Source organism: Helicoverpa zea, chromosome 25 (assembly GCF_022581195.2).
Source record: "Helicoverpa zea isolate HzStark_Cry1AcR chromosome 25, ilHelZeax1.1, whole genome shotgun sequence".
NCBI lineage: Eukaryota > Metazoa > Arthropoda > Insecta > Lepidoptera > Noctuidae > Helicoverpa > Helicoverpa zea.
In genome coordinates, this window is record NC_061476.1 from 2,165,216 (window position 1) to 2,191,830 (window position 26,615).

Below are 26,615 nucleotides of genomic sequence, written 5' to 3' on the forward strand. Positions count from 1 at the left end.
ATTCAAATAATAGCTTCGCCAAAGCTAATGATGGGAATCGAACCCTTATATCACTAGGTGACAAATCAGTAGCCGTCACAATATTTTTTTGTAATGTGTATTTTCAATGATCAGCAAGCCTTCATTATAAGGCAAATTATGTCATGGTTAGAGGATTTATAAAAAAAAAGACACAAATATAATTCTTGGCATAGTTGTAATTAATTTTTAATCAATTTTAAGTAACAAAAAATGATTTTCGTTCATTTTCATCTATAAATCTTAAAACGAGAACGCTAGAAAAAGCGAAAACTAACATAAAACGAAAAAAAAAATTACTTACAAAAATATCGTATTCATAATAATAAGTTTACACTTAACTTAAAAAAATCAAATTACAATATCACATTTCTACTTACAATAGAGAGATATTGGCGATTTTTATTCCCTTAAATCCAAAGTTCGAAAAATTAGGTATAACTCTTGGCTCATTGTCATGATACAGTTAATATACAATAGTGCTTACTTAACAACAAATGATCGGAAGAAATACTTATTGCCGTTATTTAACATTAACGAAAAAAACATATTTGTACAAGAAAAAATAAAGATTTGGCTAATTTGTGACAGACAGACAGACGGCCATCTTGCCCTGCAGACCCCTAACGAATAACCACAACCTAACATTTTTTTTATAACTAAAAAGATCAATAGCAAATTAATTTAGAAGGAAAATAGACATTCCTCCAAAAATAGTCACTCTTCCCCATTCCATCTCCTATCACATTTTTTTATTAATTTTACCTACTAACGCTGATTCGTTCGAAAAAATTAAAACAAATCAACAGTTCCTGTGTTCGTATACATGAAACTAGTCTAAAAAATCGATGTACGAAGGGCCTATTAAGTACGGAAAATAGGAATACTTTACAATTCCGAATGTACGCCACTACCCTTGAGTTCTTAAGGCTAATATAATTGAGCATAAGCACTTTTAGATATTATAAAGTAAAACAAAAAAACTTTCTTCAATAAATTTCAAGGATTTTTTTCTCAAAAAATCGTATTCGTATTTACAAAATATTTACAAAAAGTGCACCTTTCATTGTGTGACGTAAAGAAGCGATTTGGCCACTCATAAATGTATTATACACATGGGGAATATTTTTAACGATAGAAAATATATTCGACCCGAAGGCTTATTAATAATTAACTTAATTTTTGTTCGTTAAAACATTTTAAAATGCAGGAAGAATACATTTTCTAAATTTGGAAAAATAAATGTAAAGAATACTAAAAATGATAGGTTGTACAATAGATAAAGCTAAAAAAAATACATAATATGATCTAAATAGGAACTGAGTGCAAATGTGATGATTAAAGAGATCTATTTATTAATTCTTAATGAATATTATAAAAATGCAACTGAAGTGAAAGTGAAGAACGATATAATTCTGTGGAAGTTATTCGAGTCACTTTTGTTTTACAAATACTTGTTGTTATCAGGAACTTTTTGATTAAAAACATGTTTTATTTATTACTTATTATGTTAGTTGTGAATAAATTATTTCGATTATGTAGATTCCAATGCAGTCTCACTCTAAGAAATTTAATGTTACAAATAAAAAGTTGCACTGAAAATTAAACTGTGTATGTTGAGATACAACTTTTCAGTAAAAAGAGACTGTCGTTGAACTTATTTTAACTGTGTTTTTCGTATCAATTAGTTAACAATAAAATAAATCACTGGGTTTGTGTTATGCATCGATAGAACATTATGCTTTGATTACAGATAAAAGAAAATATAAAAAAGATGTCTAATATGACTCCTCTAAGATTTAGCCGTATTAAAGATTAGTTTTTCCTTAATCAGTGAAATTAACATGCGTCCGAGTTGCTACGAATGTTTGATCGATAATTAATTGTAAAGTGCTGAAAATATTTGAACAAAGACGAACCAATAAAAACATCAAAAACCTATATAATACATCAATATATACTTCGGGTATAATATTTTTCATATCTACAACCATATCACAAATATAAAAATTCAATTCAATACGAATCGTTATTTCTCAAGTCTTTTATCTCCAAACCAATTCAGCATCCTATAGAATAATAATTTCAATCAGCCCTAATTGACGATCAAACCCCCGGATCAACTGGGTAAAACGAACAACCGTTAAACAAAAAACTAATCAATAATCCGTAAATTGGAAAATAAAATCCGAAATCACATTCATACCCATAAAATTTTGTCATCTACTCACAAAATTCCGAGTATCCATACAATTTTATTTCTAAAAACATGAATTTGTTTCTCTAACGATAAAACCGTAATACCACTGTCTTCGAGAGCGAGATTCTAAATATTTTTTTATTTAATATTTCGTTAATTATACAACTAGTAATACCATCATAAGTACATACTATAGTGAATGTACCTACGGTAAGTTACTGCTTATCCTTGTGCGATAGCGCATGCGGCAGGATGTGCTCCGCGGGCAGCAGGGCCGAGGGCTGGTGAGCGTAGTTCCTGATCTGATGCAGGGATATCAGCTGGTTGGGGAAGGAGTTGGGCTGCTGCTTGCCTTGCTGGAAGTGGAGGGGGTCGTAGAGATACGGCCGCGTGGGCAGGGCGCTGTGGTGCGACAGCCCGTTGAGGTGAGGAGCCATTGAGTTGATTGGCGTAAACGCAGAGTTCGCCGCGGACGACACGGGGGGCTGGATGCGGTCGTCCTGGCTCTCATGCTGAGCAAACAGAGCTCGTTGCTGCTGAAGCTGCTGCTCGTGATGCTCATCGCTTTCCCGCTGCTGATGGTAACCTCCTTCATCAGACATGTGCGCCGCTGAGTCTGGGCTCACCTTAGGCCAGTAAGGATGGTCTCCAAAAGGCGCAGCGGTAGGCGCGGCTGCTCCTAAAGATCTATTCAATCCACTCAAACCTAAAGCAGATATCGGCGGCCGCTTATCAGCCCTCTCCGCATGCTTATTCATGTGTTTACTTAAATACGTCTCCTGCGTATAACTCTTGCCACAATACTGGCATATATGTGTCTTCAAGTGTTTGGATTCTTTGTGTTTAGGGATGTGTTCGAGGAGGTCCTTCTCGTGGGTGAAGCATTTGTAGCAAGAGTTGCATTTGAATGGCTTGTCTGTCTGGTGGCAACGGCTGTGGCTTTGGAGGTTGGACAGTTGGGAGAAGGCTTTGGTACATCCGATCTGGGTGCAACGATAGGGTTTATCTCCGGTGTGTGTTCGGATGTGCTGTTGGAGATGAGACAGCTGGGTGAACTTCCTCTGACAGATCTCGCAGCGGTAGGGCTTGATGCCCAGGTGGATGCGGGAGTGTTGCGCCAGGTACGAGGAGTTGGCGAAGGCTTTCGGACACTGCGTGCAGCGGTAGGGCTTCGCCTCGCGGAGGTGAATCTGGGTGTGCAGCTGCAGGTCTGCTTTTGAGCCGAAAACCTGAAATGAACAGAAAAAAACCGTTAGTTATACTGATTAAATTACAAATCTTAATAAAGGGTATCTAATTGAGTATAGAAATGAAGTACAATAAGGTTTAGTTTCGGTTTATCCATTGTAACTAGCATTAAATACTGTTAAATTTAAATCCGTAAAACACTTGCACAAGTAACGACAAAAAGTCGATTTGGATGCAACTAACAATACAAATAAACGTCAAAACAATCTTAATCTTACAAATGATTTCAAACACCGTTGTAAACATCATTGAAATCATCAAAAAGTGAATTTCGCCCTTGAACGACATCCGCGCGCAGCCGGAACAAATGATTCTTAGTCTTTTTTTATTTGCCCAACTCTTAATAAAGGCAGGATGTCGGCTTCACGGCGTTTTCCACGCGTAGTAATCGCTTTGACTTCCTTATATACGTCTGGGCAATCAGAATCTTTGACTCAGCTACCGTTCCTGTACCATGATCAAGATTTAGAGTAAAATATCTTATAATTGCTGCTAGGCAAGATATGTGAAGATTCGGTGGCTAATGAATTTTAGTTCAGCTCTTAAGCCATAATTAAATGGCATGAAATTAAACTAGTCAACGTTAGGTCTCTGCAAACTCAATACTCAAATCAACATGATCAAAGGCTGAATTTTAAATAAGTATTTGTGTACCCGTGCCAACAAAAGCCGGTACTTTCGGCGGCACTGTTCGCGCACTAAAGTGTTTCGGTATACCATTGATACTCTTTGTGATATCCCAAATTAGTTTCTAACTTAAAACTGACACGTCATCTCTTAGAATCGTTTTCATCTAACAATGAGGCTGCTAGCCACGTTCCTTCGGGCGCTTCTGATCCGCAATCAAATGATAATGATCTCAATAGCAAAGTAAATAAAGCTCAAACTATAGTGCCATCAGTCGATACTGACGGTTGTAGTGCCTAACAATGAACGTTAGGGAATGTATTTGATAAAATAGATGTAGCAGACGAATTTGGATTTAAATAAGGTTTGTATAGAGTTCCTTTTGAAGATAAAGGTGTGGTTTTTGATTTTACTGGCCGGATTCGTTCGGTAGCACGTTGCATGACTAGCGAGAAGTACGAGACACGAACGCAATTGGTCACAGATGGAACATAATTAAAGTTTGGGGCACTACTTAATGTTGTGAAGCAGTAGATTCGAGGTGGTGGATGACTTTTAATAGGTCTTCGTGAAGGATCGCGTAGAGAGGAATCTGTGTTAAATTGGTGGAACTAGGAATGTCGGTTTGGTAAATCGGTTGTTACAGATAAAGGATGCTGTAACATTGATCTAAATTACAATTTTGGTTTCGAAGAATAAAATGAGAACGTTTCGAAGGCCGGTTAAAGAATTTGATGAAACAGAACTCCTGAATGATATTTATTCAAAATGTAGTATAGAGATGTCCATTTTACTAGCAATAAGCAATAAGCAATAATCTAAAGTTTAGTCTTAGGTAATCGAGAACGCTATAAAAACCCAATTGACAATTCAATTGTTGAAAAAGTGACAAAGCGTCCACAATACCAAGTAATTGAATAATAAGAAAAAAATCTAAATATTGTCGGACAATCAGCAGGCGACAGACAGCTTTAGCTTTTGAATGTAACGTATCTATCTTCAGAAAAAGAATACCATTTTCCTCTTATATATCTTCAAAACTTGTACGTTGAGGAATTTGTCTGAATTCATCAGTATCATCTAAAATGTCTTTATTACCATCAATACCATTTTCTTTATCATTTATATGTATATAATTTACCTCCTTAAATTATAATTAGTTATTCAAATCTACATATCACGCTTGGATTAAATTGCTATTGTCAAACATTTTCTTCATTTATTAGTCAGTACTTTTTCTTCTTATTTTGAACATTAGGCTCAACGTTTAAACTCATATGAATACTTGATCTATATTTATGTATATTATAATGAAAGTAAAGTTTTTGACGTTGTAGAGGGTTAATCTGTGAATTAACTGACCTAATTTTGAAAATTATTTTAGCAATAGTAAGCCAAGTGATTAGTGCCTCTGGCGGAAGCTTAATACATTAAAAGTAAGCCGTCAAAAATTCAACAAACGATGCTTTATTACCTAGAAAATTTGGCTTCAAAAGTGGTTTCGTTAAAAATAAACCTGAATCATTATAATAATTGACCTTGAGAACTTGTTACACAAGATAATAATTTAATGTAACTATATGCAACATTTTTTTACTAAGTTTTATTCCTATGTTAGTCGCTGTATTACAAATTGTTTAATCTTTTTTTCTTGTAATCTTCTTGAGACCTGTATTATCAGTTTTAAGAACTTGTATTTTGCTGAGGTTACTATTTGTTACTTTCTGGCTTTTTGGTACCTTATCAATATGTTCTATGTACCTATGTAGTTTTGTTAAACATATCGACTGCAAGCAAGCAATACCTCCTATCTGACTCCGGGTGGATTTTAAAGGGGAACAATAAAACTTAATAAAATCCTTATTCCGAGGAAGGTATAATGAGATACTGAAAATCCAAGTTTTCTTTTTCTAAGCATAGTATTGATTAATAAAGTTTTTTGTTTTTATTTTGAATCTAAAGGTAGTTTATGGTAGATACAAGTTTTTTGGTTTTTTGAAACAAAAATGTCAGATAGGAGGTATTGCTTGCTTGCAGTCGATATGTAAATTATGAAATTCATAAATGATGAACCAGTACCTAAATGATATTATTTTGTAAATATATTTTTTGACTCCACAAAATAGTACGCTAATTACTAGTTAGAAATACATAGTAATATTAAAGTCATTATCAATTATTACGATTAATTACAAAGCAAATGTGTATAGTTGTTTGTAGGAAATAATGAAATCAACGAACCGTGTCGTTGGAAGAATTAAATTGGTCTGTTTTATGAGTTGAAGGAAGATAATTTTAATCTGTTTTGTTCAGGAAGACTATAAGTAATGGATTAATGCTTAAATCTGCTAATGACATTGATTTTGAAGATCTGTACAGACTTGGATAGAAAACACTTATTCCTGCCTTCCTTCTTGGAGGACACCTTTGTAAAAAGAAGTGCACCATTATTAAGTATGTAGGTACATATATTTTGTACTTATGTATATTTAGAACACAGATTTTTTGTGGTTTGTATATCAAGTGTGCAATTAAGAATAAAATAAATAATAATTGGTATGACAATTATGAGAGCTTTAGATTGAAATATCTTATTATGATTTTAAAATATTAAGATATGGGTCAAAAAAGACATTCCATCTGTCAAACTTGAAACTAAAAGATAAAACTGACAGATGTCAAAATAAAGGTATTTAAATCAAGACAAGATTACGTAAGGGTTGACGTGAGGGTTGAAGGGTTAGGGTTATTAAAGAGTGGTCATCTGTATCCCGCTGAGAAAAATGTTATGTGGTTTAGGGTTGAAATAATGAATGTATTTATTTTATCACTGAAAGATTGTTACTTGGTTAAGACAATGAGGAAAGGTTAAGCTCAGAAAATCAATCTGGTTAGTAAAAAAAATGGTTACATGTTTCACTATTACACACACAAGCTTTCATTCATTTTTTGTGTTGTTAATTTGTATGAGTAAAATTCACGGCTTTTCAGCCTACAGACAAAGTCAAAAAAAAAAAATAACTAATTTTCTTAAAACCCTCCAGTTTTCGCGCGCAAAAAGTTAAACTTGACAAAAAGGGGCATAACCACGACAGGCTACTTTTTGCTGCCCCAAAATTATTATTAATTGTAAGCATACATTCTGTCTGTTTATCTGTAGACATTAGACCCTGGCTGGAGGCGAATTTTCCCCTAATAAGGCATAGTTTTTGCCCCCTCAGATTAATTTTCGCAAAAGCTTAGGGTTTCAAAATGGCTCTGTGATGCGGCCATGCCTCGTGTGCGCCGGCGACCTTCTAAGAAGGAGGTCTACTGGTGGTCTCAGGAAATGGCGGGCCTCCGGCAGGCCTGTATTCATGCGCGGAGGTGCTACTCTAGCGTCCGCAGGCGACGCCAGCGCAGCGACAGCCTTAACATCTTAGAGGCTGAGCTTTATGAGACGTATCAGGCTGCACGAGAAACTCTGCGGGTGGCGATAATCCGGGCGAAAGATCAAAGCAGAAGCGAGATGCTGGATGGCCTTAACCGCGATCCCTGGGGACGCCCGTATCTCTCAGCAAGGAACAAACTTCGTGCTCAGGGCTCCCCACTTACGGAGGCCCTCGAACCTCAGTTCCTTAGCCAAGTAGTGGAAGCTCTATTTCCCAATCGGGCAGAACATGTACCTCCAGTTATGGCTCCGCCTGAGGAGGAACAGCACGATGAAGAGGAGATCCTGACAATCACTGAGGCGGAGATGAATAATGTGATTTTGAAGGCGCGCTCCAAGAATAAAGCTCCCGGCCCGGATGGCGTACCCTCCAAGGTACTAGCCATGGCACTAAGCGATGCGATGAAGGATCAGCTGAAGGAACTGTTCGACGCGTGTTTAACGTCGAGACAGTTCCCTGAGCCTTGGAAGGAAGGACGCTTAGTGCTTCTGCAAAAGCCGGGTCGGCCGCCAGATTCACCTTCGGCTTACAGACCCATTGTCCTGTTAGACGAAGCGGGTAAGATGCTGGAGGGGATTCTGGCCAGCCGCATAACTCGACACCTTAATACGACCGGCCCCAACCTGTCGGATGCCCAGTATGGCTTTCGGGCCGAACGATCGACTGTGGATGCCATATTGCGCTTGAAAACAGAGGCGAGGGAAGCGGTCGCCGGAGGGAACGTGCTGTTGGCGGTGTCACTGGACATCGCCAATGCATTTAACAGTCTGCCATTCAGCTGCATAGGTGAAGCGCTCCAATTCCACGGAGTGCCTACGTACCTGAGGCAGCTAGTGGCAGACTACCTGAGAGGACGGAGCGTCTGCTACCAGAGACGCGACGGGCGCATGGTACGGTGCTCTGTTACGTGCGGTGTTCCGCAGGGGTCAGTCCTGGGACCACTCCTGTGGAACATCGGATACGATTGGGCCCTGCGTGGCGGCTTTACCGCCGGGCAGGGTGCAATTTGCTATGCAGATGACACCCTCGTTACCGCTCGGGGTGAGACTTTTGACGAAGCAGCTCAATCGGCAATCCAGTGCGTGTCCCTGGTCATCAGCCGTATTGAAGCGCTCGGACTGCGCGTTGCTCTGGAGAAGACGGAGGCCCTAGTATTTCATGGACCCCGGCGTCGTCCACCTGCCGGGGCCCACCTTGCCCTTGGGACTACAAGGGTAAGAGTTCAAACCAAGATGAAATACTTGGGCCTGGTAATAGATCGATTGTGGAACTTCCGCGAGCACTTCTTGCAGCTTCAGCCAAAGCTAATCAATGCTGCGTCCTCCCTTGGTCGATTGTTGCCGAACTCGGGCGGACCAAGCGCGATATGTCGGCGGCTATACACGGGGGTGGTTAGATCGATGGCGCTCTATGGAGCACCGGTGTGGGCAGATTCTTTGAGGAGTCCCTCAAATAGGGCTTTACTGCGTAAGCCACAGAGGATCATGGCGAACAGGGTCATCCGTGGATATAAGACCGTTTCTGCGGAGGCCGCATGCGCCCTGGCTGGAACCCCCCCGTGGGATCTAGAGGCACAAGTGCTCGCGGAGATTTATTCCCGGAGAGCTAATGCTCGCTCGAGCGGCGACCGTCCTCCGCCCGAGCTTGTGAGAAGATGGCGCGAGCAGGCGCAGGAGGATGTCCTGTCCCAGTGGAAGGATAGACTGGCGGCGCCTACTGCTGGTCATTGGACTGCGGCGGCAATAGGGCCAATTCTCGAAGAGTGGGTGGGAAGAAGGCACGGAGTGCTGTCCTTCCGTATCACCCAAATTTTGACCAACCATGGTTGCTTCGGCTACTACCTGCATAAGGTGGCTAGACGGGAACCTACCCCCGTGTGCCACCAGTGCGGTAGTAGCCCAGATACAGCGCAGCACACCATTGAGCTGTGTCCCGCCTGGGACGAGCAGCGCAATGCGTTGGCGGCAAATACCGGACAGGACTTCTCGCTGCCGAATTTGGTGAGGGTGATGATCGGCAGCGAGGCCGGCTGGAAAGCCATAGATACCTTCTGCGAACAAGTAATATCGCAGAAGGAGGCGGCGGAGCGGGTCCGTGAGGCAGACGCTCATGCGGACCCAATTCGTCGCCGGAGGGTAGGCAGGCGTCGGACGCGTTACGCCGCCCAGATGCCGCCCTAGCAGCAGCCAGTGGGTAGCAGACCGGGGAACTCCTGCTACCTGCATTGCACGAGCTGCTGCTGAGATGGATCGCCAGTAGATGGAGGCGACCAGCCACTGCCGAGAGGTCACGAAAGTCGTCTTTGGTCCTCGTGGCCCCTCTCTAAAAGGCAGAAGACGGCACAAACGCTGAGGTTTTTAGTGGGTGCAAGCCCCACATAACCTCACCGTCTCCCCGGGCGGTGTGTGTATGCGTCAGGCATTTTCCTCAGCTGAAACAAAAAAAAAAAAAAAAAAAAAAGGGTTTCAAAATGGCGGTCGGTTTTTTGGCGCTGAAAAATTGTGTACACGATTTGTTTGTGTCTGTTTTGACGTGGTTTTTGTCTTAAGAACACATTAATTACGTTTTACTTATGTAGAATTAAGTGTTCTATCACGAGAATTTATAATAGGCACTATTACATGATTACATTTTTGTAAAACGATTCCTTGGCGTACAGCCATTGGTCATACAGTCGTAACCCAAAGCATAATATCACGCCGATACCGAAAACCGTCGTATCTGCAAATCCACATCAAGAAAATGACACGTGAGTGACACAACATAGATTAATTCCTAAGACCATGCTCACGGTGGATTATAACGCTCTAAATCTCGTTTACAAATTAAATCTTTTAATATTGCTAAACAGGTTCATTTATGTAAATTAGTTGTCGTAAAGTCAGATCGGTAGTTATAAAAATCAGAAAAAAAGTACAAGTTTTTTTTTAAATTATATCTTAAATTCTTTCAAGAGTCGTTCAACCACCTGGTTTTAGTAAAAAAAGAAGAATTAAAGCGATGTTAAACTAGAGAATTTGTAACAAAAAACCTAAGAATCTGTCTAGGAAGTAATAAACGTTTTACAACGAGGAAAAGATTCACAAAGTTCAATTACTAACTTCCGAATCGATTACGATTCAATGGTATAGATAATGTGACGGAATTAATACCCAGTTTATCGATTAAACCAATCCAATTTTAATTAAATAATTAAAATTTTGATTTTACAATTATTCCAGCTTGATTGATTTGCTAATGAAGTGCGTTTTAACTAATTATTTGTGGTTATGGTGTTTTAAGTATTTGTTAATTAATGGTTGGCTGTGATCAGCAAATAATTAATCATACAACATATAAATAAATAAGAAATAATTTGAATATTTTTCTCCATGTTTTATACTCGTATAAATAATTGTGAATGACATACATTTCAAGTACCTATAATTCGAGAGCTTGGAAAATACTTAATATCAAATCAAAATTCCGAGCAATAGTTATAAAATTTGTCATTAATCTCTCGTTTTTCCCCAATGAATTGTAATCTTGACCATTTAAAACACTCTTTTGTATTTCAAACGGAAATCTAATCTCTTTGAGATAATCGTGCGATCACTTTGATTTTTACAATTTTTCGAATATAAAAATTCAATCAAAAACGTGAATAGATTTTATAACTGTAAGTATATTTTTTAATTTTTTTCTGTTATTATGTCATGAAAATATTATTGGTATTAATAAAAAGGTGTCGTTTTTCACAGACGGCCCTGGTGTCCATGATTTTGGCGGCAAAAAGTTCATTCTAAGCCAATGTCAGTATCGGCCATGCGTTAAAAATTGCCACAACCGTTGAAAAAAACCAAGTAATCTAGGTAAATAGCGAGAAATCAAGCGGCAATGTTACTAAACACGACCAACGATAAGTAGATTGATATTGTAAAATTTCGTATAGTAGAAATAATAAAAAATAAAATATATTTGTAACATCGAAATTGTCATTTACGCGCTTATTGTGTAAGCGTGGCGTAAGTTCAAATGTGCAAACTGGGCCTATGCAACTTTCTTATTTAATATTGATTTCATTTCATCTTTTCAATATCCCATAAGGTCTTAAAGTTCGGATCCATTACCAGGATAAAAATCCCATATATTAAATGACTGTTTATGCAAATCCAGTTTTTAGAAAATCGATTGATGAAATATAAAATCTTTCAGAATTAATTTCTTATAAGGATGCTGCTTAATATCCTTAACAACAGTTGTTTAGAGCTTATTAAGTCCCAAGGCCTCAATAACACAACCGACAGTATTCTATCAATGTCCAAGTTTTATCAGATCAAATGCCGTCCAAATGTTAAGTAATGTAGGAATAATGGCGTCTCTAACGCATTTTATTGTATCGCATTTGAATATGTTTGGCTCTTTATGTTTAGTGCGGATTTGCTTGATGTTTTAATGCTATTTAAGGATGAAAAAGAAGAAAATTATAGTTTAGATGAGCTTAGTGATGCTGAAGAATCAAATAACGTGATTAATTTGATAGAAATTGATTAACTTAACATTATTGATAAAGTGTCAAATAATGTTCGGAATGTTTAAGATTTTGGAAGCACTAATGTAGAAAAAGATTATAAAAAATTTAAGTTTAATTTTGCCGATGACGTGAGAGGAGGCAGAAAGCTTATCAAGAATATTAAATACTTGACATTAAAGGGTATCGAAGCTATAACCAAACAGACAGCTGAATAGATGTTAACTATAAAACAACTATTAAAAAATAATGCAAAGCACCTTCTCGTTCATTCAGACATAGTAAACCAAATGTGCGTTGAATTCATTATTTTAAATCTATATTTAGAAGTTAGGAGACTTAATTTTAATGATATAAAATTATTACAGACACGTGTAGAATGGCCTGGGGTCATAAAATGTTAAACTATGCTAAATCACTATCTAATCTGCATAGAAAATAATATGAATATAAAAAGTAATAAAGACGCACGCGCCGAAGTAGATTGACTAGATTTTTTGTTGGAGAAATAAGAGATATTATTCTTAAATATTTTGAATCGAATAAGATAAATGTCCATAAAGCTGTTAGCTTAGCTTTTTATGGAAATAATCATGTAAAATACTGCCTCTTTCAATCAAATTAGCATGCAATGAAACACCTCGACTGACACAATCTAAAACACGAAATTTACAAAACGTAGCCGAAACAAAATGATATTCAAATCCGATCACAACGGGGGGCGGGCGCGTGCTACCGAAAAACGCTGAACCAATTCAAAAAACCGTTTTTCCGAGCTCCTAAAGAAGCCAGTGACCAAGACCCAGATTGGACCCTACGATATTACCGACAAAACATTCAAAAATGATCTTTAAGCCAACGATGGTAAGAGCAAATCGAATGCACAAGTTTTTTTACATGGTTCCGTTTTTTACCGTCTTTTGTCACCCAAGCGAATGAAAAAGTTGGAAATCGTGAATAAAAAAATCCGTTTAATATTGGCATTGAACGGTCTGCAGATTTGAGCGTAGAAATTTGGTTTTAAAACGTATAATTTAGACTCGTGTCGTGCTCGGGTAGCTAAAATAAATGTCACGTTTCCAACTATTGTATAGATGGGTCGCAAGAAATTGATATTTTTCTATCATCTTCCGTCTGTTGGCTATTAATAAAACCATTTTGATAGATCACTCCCATTCATTGTTAAAAAAAACTACAATAACCTGATGAATTTTGAGAATGGCGTTTTTGTGGTACACAAAGCTGATTTTGATATGCTTTCCTAGATTTTACGGGATCCAAAATGTCATTTCAAGAAAGTCATCGATTATCCTCAGCATTTTTAGTTTTTCCTTTTTTTTCTATATTGTTGGTGTTAATGCTTATTATATTGGTGCTACCTATTAAATTTGAACAATGGCCTGAATGGAAGCTATTCAATGTCGCTTTAGTTAATTAGCGTCACCATGACACGAGTCGTGGTTCTGGTGACCGACATGGATGGCTGCTGACTGCTGAGGCTCATTCTTCTGGTATAATTAGTTCCTTACAAGTGTCTTAGTCACAGGAAGTTTAAGGTGGAATGATATCATCTACCTTCCTTTTTTCAAGCTTACCATTAAGAATATATGCACCATTCAGACCACCATCAGTAATCATCCCATCTTATAATAGCATGATTGTCACATCTCCTATTCCAAGATCTAAATCATAGTCTGATTCTTCATAAAGCATTTTAATACAAATAGGGATATCAGGATTAGTTCCAGATCCTGATCGAATGTGGTATGAAGCGTGTCGTGTATATCTCGATGATATTACCTTTTCGTCGACGCTTGCGCACCCTGAGCAAATATGGACGCGTAATGACGTATAGAGCTTTGATTTTCTAGACTGGATTTTGATTATCGATCCTGAGAATGATAAGTTTAATTCAGTAGAAGATGATTAAAAAATAACGGATGGTAATGTTAAATGATTAAAAACTGCTATAGATACGTTAAACTGAAGACTACAATTTTTTGTTCCTAAATTCAATTACTTAATGTGTAAAACGCTATAAAAACCACAACAAAGAATTAAAAAAAAGCGACAATGTTTACCATAAACACATGATTAGGGCATTGGAGCGACAAAAACTGAAGGTATAAATAAAACGGCCCATAAAATTATGCAAATACACCAATTTGTTTGGTAATTAATTAGTTTTTAGTAATAAAACGCGTGAATTTTACTATAATAGCCGTGTTTTACCTTGGTCGTGAAATGTTGTCACTTTTTTGAAGATGACTCATTTGTGTTTATGGGAAGACATTACTACGAATTGTAATTAGATGAGTAACGATCATGATGTTTTGTTCTTCTTAAACGTTTTCGTGTATTTTATCTTTTTCTTCTTTGTTCATAGTAACCTTATCCATAACAATAACACTTTTGTCTTTAATTTTAGATGTTTTCTCTGGTACCTACACTTTTACTAATATGTACGGAGTGACGGGTCTAAAAATTTCAAGGTCTACATTTCTGAGATCGATGGGTCCCATCGTTAGTTCGTTCCAGGACCCATTAAGATTTCCGCCCGCCATGAGATGCGCGGGAGCAAGTAATATACCCATTTTCAAAACATCGCATCTGATCTAGATCAGTATCAAGCGATTTTCGACTTTAAGACTTAGCTATAATAATAAACGTATTAGATTTAAATCAATATTTGTGGTTCTATATTCAGAGTGATTTGCTAAATCATTTCTAACAATGTTAAGTCTATTTTTCTTTAGCACTTCAACAAATTGCATATTGTCGAGAAATTAAATTTCGTTCAAAGCACTTTTGATCTTATTCCTTTGTTTTAAGGATAATTTTTGTTTGTGATCTGCGTTCCTTCTCAGAAACCGCCTGTAGTTTAGTATCACTCATTTTTATAGTGGTTTTAAGATAATGGTATTGATTTACCGCTGTACATGGTTATCCGAACAATCTATAATAACTTTTCTATAGGATGCTGTACAGTTCGCCACACACGTTTTTGAAAATAATAAAAACTGTAGAAGAAATGCTTTGAGGAACCGCTTCTGATGTTGACTTAAAGACTTGAGATAACATAACTTTAGCAGTTTTAAACTTTCCAACTTCTAATTCATACATTTTAAAATTCATCATTAATAGGTAGGATTATTATGGCCATCATTTTAATAAAAATCATGTATAATATGTTTTTGCTCCATAAAACCTACTTTAATAGTGACATTTTACTATTTTCATGTACAAACGATACCAATACCATAAAATCGATCAATATAACTAACAACAAGAACGCCATCAAAATTGGTTTCGCACGTCCGCACAAACAAACTGACAAAACCATAATATTATAACAATAAAAAAATATTATCTCCAATACATAGAATTGCAATATACAAAAAACACTACGTGGTTCTGGCGCAGGAAGTGGCATATGCTTTGTCTCTTTCACACTTTAGACAAGAGCTATTGTCATCTCGTTCTTGCGTAATACCAGTTTTGGCGGGTAAATGTGGGTTTGCATGGTGGCCATAGAATGATGTAAATGATGAAGGGTGTCTTTGTTTTTGTAGAGAAACTAGCTTGAGAAGGATTTTATATGAAGATGCTGTAAAAGGCAGTGTAGATGCAGATTGCAGAGGAATCATTTTTATCTGCCGACACGAATGTGTCCAAGTAACTCATAGAAATATTTTTGAAGAGGTTTAGGTATCAAACCAGTAAGTGAGTCTGTTTAGGTATCAAATAAGTAAATGGCGATGGCTAAATGCTGTATAGATGGACGAATGAAGTATGAATCCAGCTATAACTAATATTCCCTAAAAGAAGCTCTAAGAAAATAAGTTTTAGAGTCAAACAAACAAACTTGTGATGCTAAAGCAGCTATCACAGTAATATTAAAAGATTATGCAAGGATGATAGAAAAAGAAGCAAAAACTAAAACAAATAAGGGCTTGACAGGTCTAAAGGAATTTCCAGATCTATAGCAAGGTATGAATGGTGTAAAACATGGTGTAACACAGCAGGTGACCACAATTTCTCTTTAAACACGACAGCACAACAAAACAACCCTTGATCCTGTCACATAAGACCTAATTTCCCTTGACTGGAGTTTAGATATGACAGGTGAGTGACGAGACACATTCAAATATGTACTTTACAGACTTGAAATAAGAGTTATAGTTGCGAGCAATCGTAAATGTCAATCATAAGTTGATACAGTTGATGACAACGGCTAATTAAGCGGTAATATTTAAGAATTATGTTATTGACTGATGTTTTTAATACGAAACGATGTATGGAGTAAAATTTTTGTTTATTGCTAGTAATTGCCGTGAAGAATTGGAAATGTATTGTGAAGGAAAGTGATTAAAGACACAGCTGTGGTGCATGTTTTGTAAATTGTATGTCAACCGAGGACCTAATTACTACTTGGTGCATTTTTAATTAAGGATCGTTTATGCAAATTCGAAAATCGATCTCAGTGGCGTGCACTTGGAGAAGCCTATGTCCAGCAGTGGACTGCGATAGGCTGATGATGATGATGATGATGATGATGCAAAACTCTGTAATGTCTGCAGATCATAGATGACTGTGTTTAATATTCATGTCAGAGAGAGTAGTAGATTGGCTATGTCGTAAGATTTTATTAAATTACTCCTAATCTTGCTTTAATGGAAGATCAGAAGTGTTTTAAATGAAGTATAGAAATAAATAAAGCAACAGAATCAATTTCAACCGAGATATGGTGCTTTAAACACAGCCTTGACTTGAGAGTCGTAGGTTCAATAATTTCGTCACAACTGCTCTAAAATCAGTGAAAACATCGTGAGGAAACTGCCATGTTCTAGAACAAATTGATTTGAAGATTTTTATCAACCGCAGCCCGTAATTTGTGATAGATTGTATGATACAGAAAGACAACAGGATAAAAGTTTTTTTTCTAAGATAGTATCATCAGATAGTAAAAAGTCGTGGTGGCCTAGTGGGTAAAGAACCATCCTCTCGAGTAAGAGGGCGCGGGTTCGATTCCAGGTCAGACAAGTACCAATGCAACTTTCCTAAGTTTGTATGTACTTTCTAAGTATATCTTGGACACCAATGGCTGATAAAAAGGTGAAGGAAAACATCTTGAGGAAACCTGGACTGTAAAGTTTGAAATCACCAACCCGCATTGAGCAAGCGTGGTGATTAATGCTCAATCCTTCTCCGTGTGAGAGGAGGCCTGTGCCCAGCAGTGGGACGATAAAAAAAAAGGCTGTAACAACAGTATCATCTTAAATTTTAGACACTTATTCAAAATCAAATCAAATCACTATAATAATTAAGCCTATAATAATATCAGCTACCAGCTGCCATCTTAATTTTAGTATAATTTCTATGCATATCATTCTAGGCATCGATAGTACATATTAGCATAGATATTGAACTACCAACTTAATCCATTAAAACCATAGCAAATTTTTAATCTTAAACGATAACAACCATCATTAAGATCCTGTTTATTTGCAAAGAAATCGCCCATTATATTCTTCTGGGTATTAGTATTTTTCTGAACTGCAGAGACGGTGAAATTTAAATCTCCTTTCAATGCTTTAAGGTCCAGTCTTTTGAACTCATGATACACCTTTCTTTGGTCACCATCTCTTCGATCATGGTTTGCAAAAAGTAGGTTACTGTGTTATTGTTCATCCCCATTGACACAAGCGTTCAGGGTTTGCACCCCATGGCTCGGATTTAAGCTGGGGGAACGGTCATTGTCCCGTCAGATGACCGTTGGAGGGTCACAGATTATTTTGCAGACTCTCACAATGTATGTTTGGATTATTATCAGGATATTTGTAAGTGATATTATTAATTGTGATGCAAATTTTTGGTTTTGAAAAGACATAACTTTAGTAATAGGAATTATTGGTGCATGTGGGTAATGTATAAAATTATCGTCAAAAGTTATATGATGAGTTTTTGGTTTATTTATTCTTACTTTTTTTACAGATACTATCATTTATAGTAATTACTCCAGATTCTGATTCTATGACTTTAGTCTACCTACTCATAATTTGATACATTATGTGTATCATAAACATATTCTTACACCTAGATTTTTTTGCAGAAAATGGTTCCATAAAAACACCTAATTATTCAATCCACATATCTTCATCTGTCATCTACCTTCACAAAATTTCGAAAATAAACGCAAATTCCCACACTATTGAAACGCCAATAAATTAATGCATTCAAAAGATATTCAAGAATCTCTAATGCATCACATATTGCATCTCGTTGCATAAGCTTTTGACGGAAACTTATTGTTAGAAAAAAAGCTTTTGAAGAATTCCCTCAGATGCGTAAAATTTCGTTCCCATGGGATATCAAAGGAAACCACTCAACCACGGAAAAATGTGCTTTAACGAACAAAAATTAAGATTGAAATTCCAATCTCGATTGGCAGCGTACGTGATTGATGAAAAAAATTGATTGTGAATTCTATGTGTGTAGATATTAGGGTGTTTTTTGTTTGTTTATGGGGGTGGAAAACCATCACCTGCCGGGTCGTGGGACAGGTCGTAAGCATCCCTCTTATGGTACCGAATTGCACATCCTGTATCGGATTTTGACGGGATAAACAGAAGCATTTGTTTAGTTTTATCATAATGCGCGAGAGGCGTTTTAAATGGTCGGAATTAACGGCAAATGTTCTTTGGTAATGCATTATTATCTTGACATAATTTTGCACTGAAATAAATATGAGATACATTTAAAATTGTGTCCGTAATATTATAATATAACAGGTTTTTTTCAGTCGAAATGTTTGATTATAATTGAGCTTTTCCTTCATGTTTTAAAACATTTCATGAATGAGATATGAAGGTATTCAAAAATATTTTCTTGTTGATATTATGATAACACTCAGAAAATATCACGTGAAACGAACTTTTATGTTATGTAATTGTTAAATTGCAACTAATATAATTTTTAACGTTTGTTCAAAACCTACGTTTTCTAGGAAAAATATTTCACCGAGTTTTTCTGCGTGGGAGCACCAAGGTGACACGATTTATCGGCGGCCAGTATTTTTAGATGTTCCAAAATTAAATCGAATTCTAATTTCGAATGTTATTTTTATTTTGACGGGTAATTGGGACCTATTTTATTTATATTTATTTTATGTGGGTACTTTTCTTTATAATGTTCTTAGGAATGATTTATTTGGTTAATAAAGCTTATCAAGCATCTGGGTTTTTTATTGGTATTTAGGTCATATTATTTGTAGGCGTTACATGTACATTTTTATTTTACTTATGTCAACTCCGAAATATCGTTGAGGTGATGAATAGAAACAAATAAAGTTTATTTTGTCTAGTTTACTTTATTCTAGACGCTCATGTAAAATACCCAAATAAAGTAAGGAAAAACAAAACTAGCTGCAAATTCATTGATAAAATAAAAACTCAGACCCGATGATATAAACAAAGAACTATCAACACATGGTCTTAAACTATGTGGGCTGTTACATTTAGGTAAAAATGCACCTTATTTCATAACAATTAGAGTCGCATTTCACTTGACAGTAACAGCGATAAATTGAGGAAATGTCTCTGTAGTTCAAAACAATAGGTTTTTATTATACGATCGTACACATTTGCGTGCAGAAAAATTGTATGCTATAAAGTACCCACACACTACAAACTTTTGGTCGGCCGATAGTTTGCTTGGGCTCAAAAATCAGTATGAAGATGAATGGTAGTACACACTTTATAAAGATTTATGGCCTTACTACAAAAACTTTAACCCCTGTTTTACACTTGTCTAAAAAAATTTTGGCTGCAAAATGAACCGTATGTCAACGTCATAATTTGTCATTTTTTTAGACAAGTCTTAAACTGACGTTTAAAAGTTTTTGTGGTAAGACGGCAAGTATTTAGCCGGTATCAGACCGTCTAAAAATTATGATTGGAATAAAAAAATAAAAAAAAAAACAATTAATATATTCAACTGTCGGCTGACTGTTAGTCTGCAGTTTGCGGGTATTCATAAAGTGATTAATTTTAAACTGATATAAGGATGTGTGTTTAGCTTATTTGATGAGGTAATTCAGTGATGTCATTTATAAGACGCAGCTAGATTCAATTAAGTATTTAATAGTCTCATTTACACATCAGTTTGTACGGTAAAAGAGATTTTTTGCTGGATATTCAATAGTATGTTCCTTTTTGTTAGATTATCAACAAGGAAATAGAGATATCCATATTTTTGATTAACTGAAAGTAAAAAATATATCTCTTACTTACACACCTCATCGATCAAAACATCTAATTAATTTGACCAAAGATTTTGTATGCATGTGTACCAAAATTCAGCTCATTCAAAAATGCATTCTATTGCCTTCAAAATAAAGTTTGCAATCGCTAAATTTCCCGTTGCTAGGGTCGTATATAGACGTTCTATGGCGTGACCAGGCTAGCGTTGCTGACGTCATCAAGCAATAATCAATGGTTAAGACCATAGATTGACTAATGGTAGAAGATTGGGGCGAAAAACCCAGCTGTTATTTCAGTTTGTTGGGTAGAATTTTGACTATTTAGATAGGAATGAATTATTTGTAAAAAAAAAAACGCTTTTATTAAACCGTAGTTTCTGCCATATTAAACGGAAAAATCCCCAAGTTTTAATTGAAAAAAAAAATCAGAAAACATAAAGAGAATACAAAAAGTGAGACGCAACAAATACTTTGTTAAAGTCTGTCATGAAAAAGAAAAATTGCGAAAAATTCCCAAAATCCATACAAAATGACAGCAGACAGACACTTTCTAAGGCTTCTAACAGGTGTTCGCAAAAAATACAAAAAATTATATAGGTCAGGTGTTCACTGTGTTCACGGAGACCACCCGGGTAATGTGGAGTTTACCCATTACATGGGAGAGTGGGCAATGTGTGCATACTTGTTAGCACCCACTTGTGATCGTCATATGTCACTGTGTTATGTTACACACTCGCTGTTTCCCGCAGCTGGGTAAAAAGAAGCTAAAGTTCCTTCTCAGGACTGTGTGTACCAAGTTTTATTTCAATCAGTTCAGTAGTTTTAGCATCATAAAATAAAAAGTGGCAAAGGAAAAGTCGTTCCTTCCTGACTAGTGAGATCTACGTGGCAATATTTATCAAAATTAGTTTAGGCGTACGTTAATAAATATTAGGCCGAATCTGTATTCCAAATTTCAATAAGGCAAAAACTAGACACTCTTCTGGAAAATTTTCTTTATGTGATTTTTATTCTAAACATAGATTTGTTATTTAATATTTATGAGAGGCTATAATTGGATGGATTATTTCTCAAATCCCATCAGGATATTATTAATTTTCCTAAGAATTAATTAAGAAGAAGAGCAGTTTTATACATATCTAATTATGCCCTATATAATATTTAATGATAATTAGAAGTATAAGCAGCGGCTTAGGTTTAATATCACGGCGTGTTAAGTTCAATTTTAACTATTAAAGAAGTACGCAGTTAGCATCTTAAGTGACCAGGTTAAGAAAACCCATACTGCACCATAAATCTACTGAGAAACTAGCAGAGGTCACACAAACGGATAAATTATAGACCCTCCTGCAATTAGCATAGATACGGCGGACCCCTAGATTAGAGCGGGTTCTGCTTATCTTCTAGTTAGATTTATTGTAACTATTATATTTGTTAGTTAAAGTCAGTTTAGACTATCATTTGTAACTTGAACTATGTGTAAGATATTTGTCTTTGATATGGCAAAAAGATTTTTAGATTTTACTTACTTACTTCTGCATCAGGTTAAAAACCGACTCCAACTTAGTTGAGAAAACGCTAGGTAAATTATTATTCTTATTAATTGTTTTACGTATAGGCCGATAGTGCAAGAAACATTTTTAGATTTTACATTCTACTTAGCTGCATCAGGTTAAAAGCCGACTCCAACTTATTTGAGACAAAAAGGCTAAGTAAATAATGATTCTTATTAAATGATTTAACTTTAGTCCAAAAGTTGACCATTGCTCACATCATAGGGGATTACCCGAATTACTTTTTATTTAATTAACAATGTATAGGCAAAAAAAAACTTCAAGATAAACATGTTTTGGGCTTAAATTGTAAACGGATTAATAAATTGAATAAAACTAAGTTAAAATAACTAATTAGTATCAACTTTTAGAGTTCCCCCGGTCAACCCTTGAACGATGACTGGCGATTTAAAGACCTCTTGTAATTTTGCCTGCATTTGCTATTTTAAGGGACCCAAATTAATCATTTTAGGGTTAAAGGGAACTATTTTGATTTATTATTCTGCACTTGAGTTACGGAAAACTGTTAAGGCTATTGTTAGTGTTATTAGCACGTAAGAGAATAATTAAAATATTTTACAATTACTTATGAAATATACTAAAATTCAAATTCATAAAATAGGAATACAATGCTATAGTGATTATAAATCACTAATAAAGCTCGTCAAAATTAAACAGAGTTGATAAAATAAATAAATATATTGACAAATATCTACGGGTGTTAACTTCGTGCTCCTTTTATTTTGTCCTAAAGTGTAATTTGTAAATGCGGTAGTATCTGAAGTTTGAGAAGGTCGTCAATGCATCAGTGGTTCTAAGGTTGTGGATGTAAATAATGTTGGTGACTTTTACAAGTTTTAAGATACTTGGTATTATACTTATTTTATTGGTAAATTACTGAGAGAATTTTGTGTTAATACAGTGTCTAGCAAATCATTATGTGAATAAATCATTAGCTTTATTAATTTGAAATTAAATGTGGTAAGTAGGCACTCAAACTTTTTTAAAATCGGTCAAGCCTTTTTGGCGTCACAAATAAAGTAACTATAATAACTACATCAGTTGGGGAGGACGTCACGAAAATTTTTGAAACAAAGAAAATGCGAAAATTATGCAACATGTCTCGTTGAACGCAAAAAATAACTCACTGACGCAAAACCTGGGTTGCTAACTACAACACCCTGTTTATAGGGAATTCAAGGAAGTTAAATCTTAAATAATCAGTCTAGAATTAAAGTCTTCAATACAAGAAAGATAATTTTCAATCATATCTCAGAAATATAAAAGGATATGAATGCATTTTGAATATGAAAAGTCAAGTCGTAGAACTTCGAAGTTATAATCATTTAGGAACTTAGAGAATGGCGCCAATTTTTTTCAACTACAGTAAATTCCAAGCGTCAATTCAAGAATAAATCATTAATTTGTAACTTATACCCTACAAATTAAAATTACAAAAAAAAAAAAATACAATAAAAAAAACCGACATGGCAACACAAGAATAGCATGGATGCGCCACCTGCGCTCGCGCCTAATTTCTGTTGGCATTGAGCGGCGTCAAGGTCACTCTAGTTGAATGACGTCATTACAACGCTTTCGGCTGCGACTGGTGAATACGACCAGTCGCATATCCGCGTTTTGTACTGACTAACTATTGTTCTTGTTGTTTCGTATAATTTACTTTAGGAGTTTGAGAATAGTCGCTTTTAAGTGACAATGATCTGCTTAAGTAAATCTTGGTTTAAGTAGGAAAGAGTCCATGCTAGTTTTTACCTTTTAACTTTTAATTCGATGATAGATTAAAGGAATGAAGAACACAACTTACAGTAGCCTAAGCATATATAGCATTAAATGCTGAATTATTGAAGGATTATGGTGGTTGCCTTCTGGATTTTATCATATAGTCATACATAATAATTTTTAGTTTTTAGCTGTCGCATTAAGATAAGAGATCCTGTAAAGATAGTTTAAGGTGTTTATAAATAAATAAATAAATAATGACACGTTACATAGTCAAAAGACCAATGCTTGACTTTTTGGAATTTTAAACTTCGACGAAGTCGCGGATAAAACTAACCATTCATATATGTTTGTGCAAAACCATTAATTATTATTTCATATTTTATATAAAGAAACCGGATTCGAGTTGTTATGCACGATATTCTCAATTGAGTGGTTTTGAGGCTTGTGTGCAAAAAAATATGCTTAGCACAAGTACCGTCAATTAGCTTTGGAGAGTATGAAAATATACGGATGAATTTTTGGTGCGGGCATTTATGGCAAAGCGCGTTTTTAGATTTTGAGGTCCGTAAAATACTGGTGTATTTCGGACAATTATGATGTAGCTGAAAACGAGTCTAAGCCTTTTTTATTTATTGGAAAAGATAAGTTGTTCTACACATTGATAAAAGCATTCATAAGAAGAACGTGTAAGTAATTTTGACGACCTCTGTGGCGCAAAGGTCACCAAGCCGGACTGCCGAATCTGAGGTCCCGGGTTCGATTCCCGGTTCGATCGACATTTGTGTGATGAGCATGCTTGTTGGTCGTGGTCTGGGTGTTACAATATGTATTTATAAATATGTATATATGTAGCTATATGTAGTTAATCAGTTGTGTTAGCACCCATAACACAAGTTAATTAATAACTTACCATGGGGCTAACCAACCGTGTGTGAAAAGGTGTCCCGACATTATTTATTATTATTATCTTGTATGTCTCTACCAGACCTCGGGACTATAGAGTCCCGGATTTTTGGGAGGCGAACGTGGGGCCGAAGCCAACACGCTGAAGCCCTTTTGAGACAACTTTAATGAAATGGATTATTATTTATTTTATAATTAAACCAGTCCCCTAAAAACTAGGACATAAAAGAGATCATTTTACATTCATAATATAAACAAAGACCAATTAAATTAAACAAATAATGTTCTTATCAGTTTTCCTTAAATAGTTGTTATCGGCCAAATATAATTTGATAATAAAGTTAAATGGTTCCGTATAGTGGTACATACACGTGTAGGAGACGGACTTGACCTTACACTTTAAGAGTTAAACGATTTTAAAGTCGCAATGTCGCACATTTGACACCGATGTTAAATGTTATACTGTCAAATATTGTTGCATAATCAGGAAAAATTCTCAATGAATGTTTTGTTTATTGTGTAGATAATATATCAGTATATTTAAATGAACAGATTTTAAGTGGCTTTTTTCTTTGTTCTATGGCTGCTTATTCCTTTTTTTAAAAGACAAAAAGTTGTTTATTCGAAGTAGGCTGAAAATTTTCACTTTTTGAAAGTCAAGTTTACAAAAAAATAATTATGTAATCTATTTTATAAAAATCGCGTCATAACCGCTCAGAATAAGCACCCGTATATTTTTATTTTCTAAGAATAATAGTACAGGATGATTTTATCTTAAAATGATGATCAATTATAATTTACTATTTGTCTAATGCGAAAATTTTGTCTTGATTGACAGCCCCTCTGTTGTCTGAAGATAAATTATTTAGCTAGACGCCTATAGATAGAAAATATTTTGACTTTAGCTTTTTGCTTGAACTAAACACGAGTGCTAATCTTGCTATTGAATTAATTGGTGATTAATAAAGTTGCGTGTGTTTATTTGTGCTAAAATAAGTACCTACTGAAAACTGGGTATTTCCATCGGTACTTTTACTTGATATCTCTACTAATATTACAAAGCTGAAAAGTCAGCTTAGTTAAACGCACCCGCTCAACGCACGAACTACTGGCCCAATTTGGCAAGTTTTCAGTGATAGATAGCCCATTTATCAAAAAAGGCTACAGGTTACTTTTAATCAGAGAATCGGGGGAAACGCTTGTATTAACTAGTATGTACCTATTGCAATGTTAAGAAGAATATATTTTCTTGAGTATAACTACGTAGAGAATAAAGTTGTAAGAGCGCGTGGACACTGCAGTCAATCCTTGGTAGTTTTTTTTTTAGGAAAATCGTGAATTCAATCATAGCTTTTAGTCGATCTGATACCTAATCGTTGTTACGTGTGTACTGATTTATGAGCAAAAATTAACTAACGGCCGACTAACTGTCTTTATAACAAACATATATGGTGGGTATACAAACAATGTGAGGTCCCAAACCACAAGGCAGCAACATGATATAACAGTTGACATTTTACAACAAATATTCGGCTGAATGATTTACAACCTGTTTTAACTGGTTCTCAATGTATACTAATACATATTGTTATGTACAGTTTGTTTCTATACATTGATTCTAGAATCTAAAAATTAATTTAGAAACTATTTAATTACTCACTGTTTATTTATTACTGCAGGAAGGGAAGTTTTGCGTATTTAAAATTTTCTTTTGTTTTATACACGGCCATTTTTGTAAATCAAGCGAATAATATAACTATGGAATCTATTTCTAACCAAAATAGGAAAAGATGCAAAACAGTAGATGCAAATAAACATGAAATAGATAAAACAAATAAATATCAATTCAACAAGGAAAAAGGAATTGCAAAATGAAATATCGATATGAGTAATTTCATAAATAAATAAATAGATAGATGTTTACGAAAATACCATTATATTTAAGATCAATGTCAGAACGCCTTAATGATTAGAATATGTCTTAACATTCGTTTGAAGACAGACTTTTTAACCACGCAAGTTCAAACCATACCTTAAAATGATGTACGAACAAACAAAAATGAACCTTAAGCAGAAGGTGTTAAAGTTAATATTGCAGAAGAAGGTTATTGAGTAGGAAGTT

At 35.5% G+C, this 26,615-nt stretch overlaps 1 protein-coding gene across 1 annotated transcript in view; it reads right to left on the bottom strand.

Moving 5' to 3' along the window:
• Positions 1–177: 177 nt before the first annotated feature.
• LOC124642568 (zinc finger protein rotund) overlaps positions 178–26,615 on the bottom strand; it is a 38,067-nt gene continuing 11,629 nt past the window's right edge. The window contains exon 3 of the mRNA XM_047181010.1: positions 178–3,447. Within this exon, the coding sequence (XP_047036966.1) occupies positions 2,434–3,447 (1,014 nt within the window). The 3' untranslated portion in view covers positions 178–2,433. The remainder of the gene's footprint in view (positions 3,448–26,615) is intronic.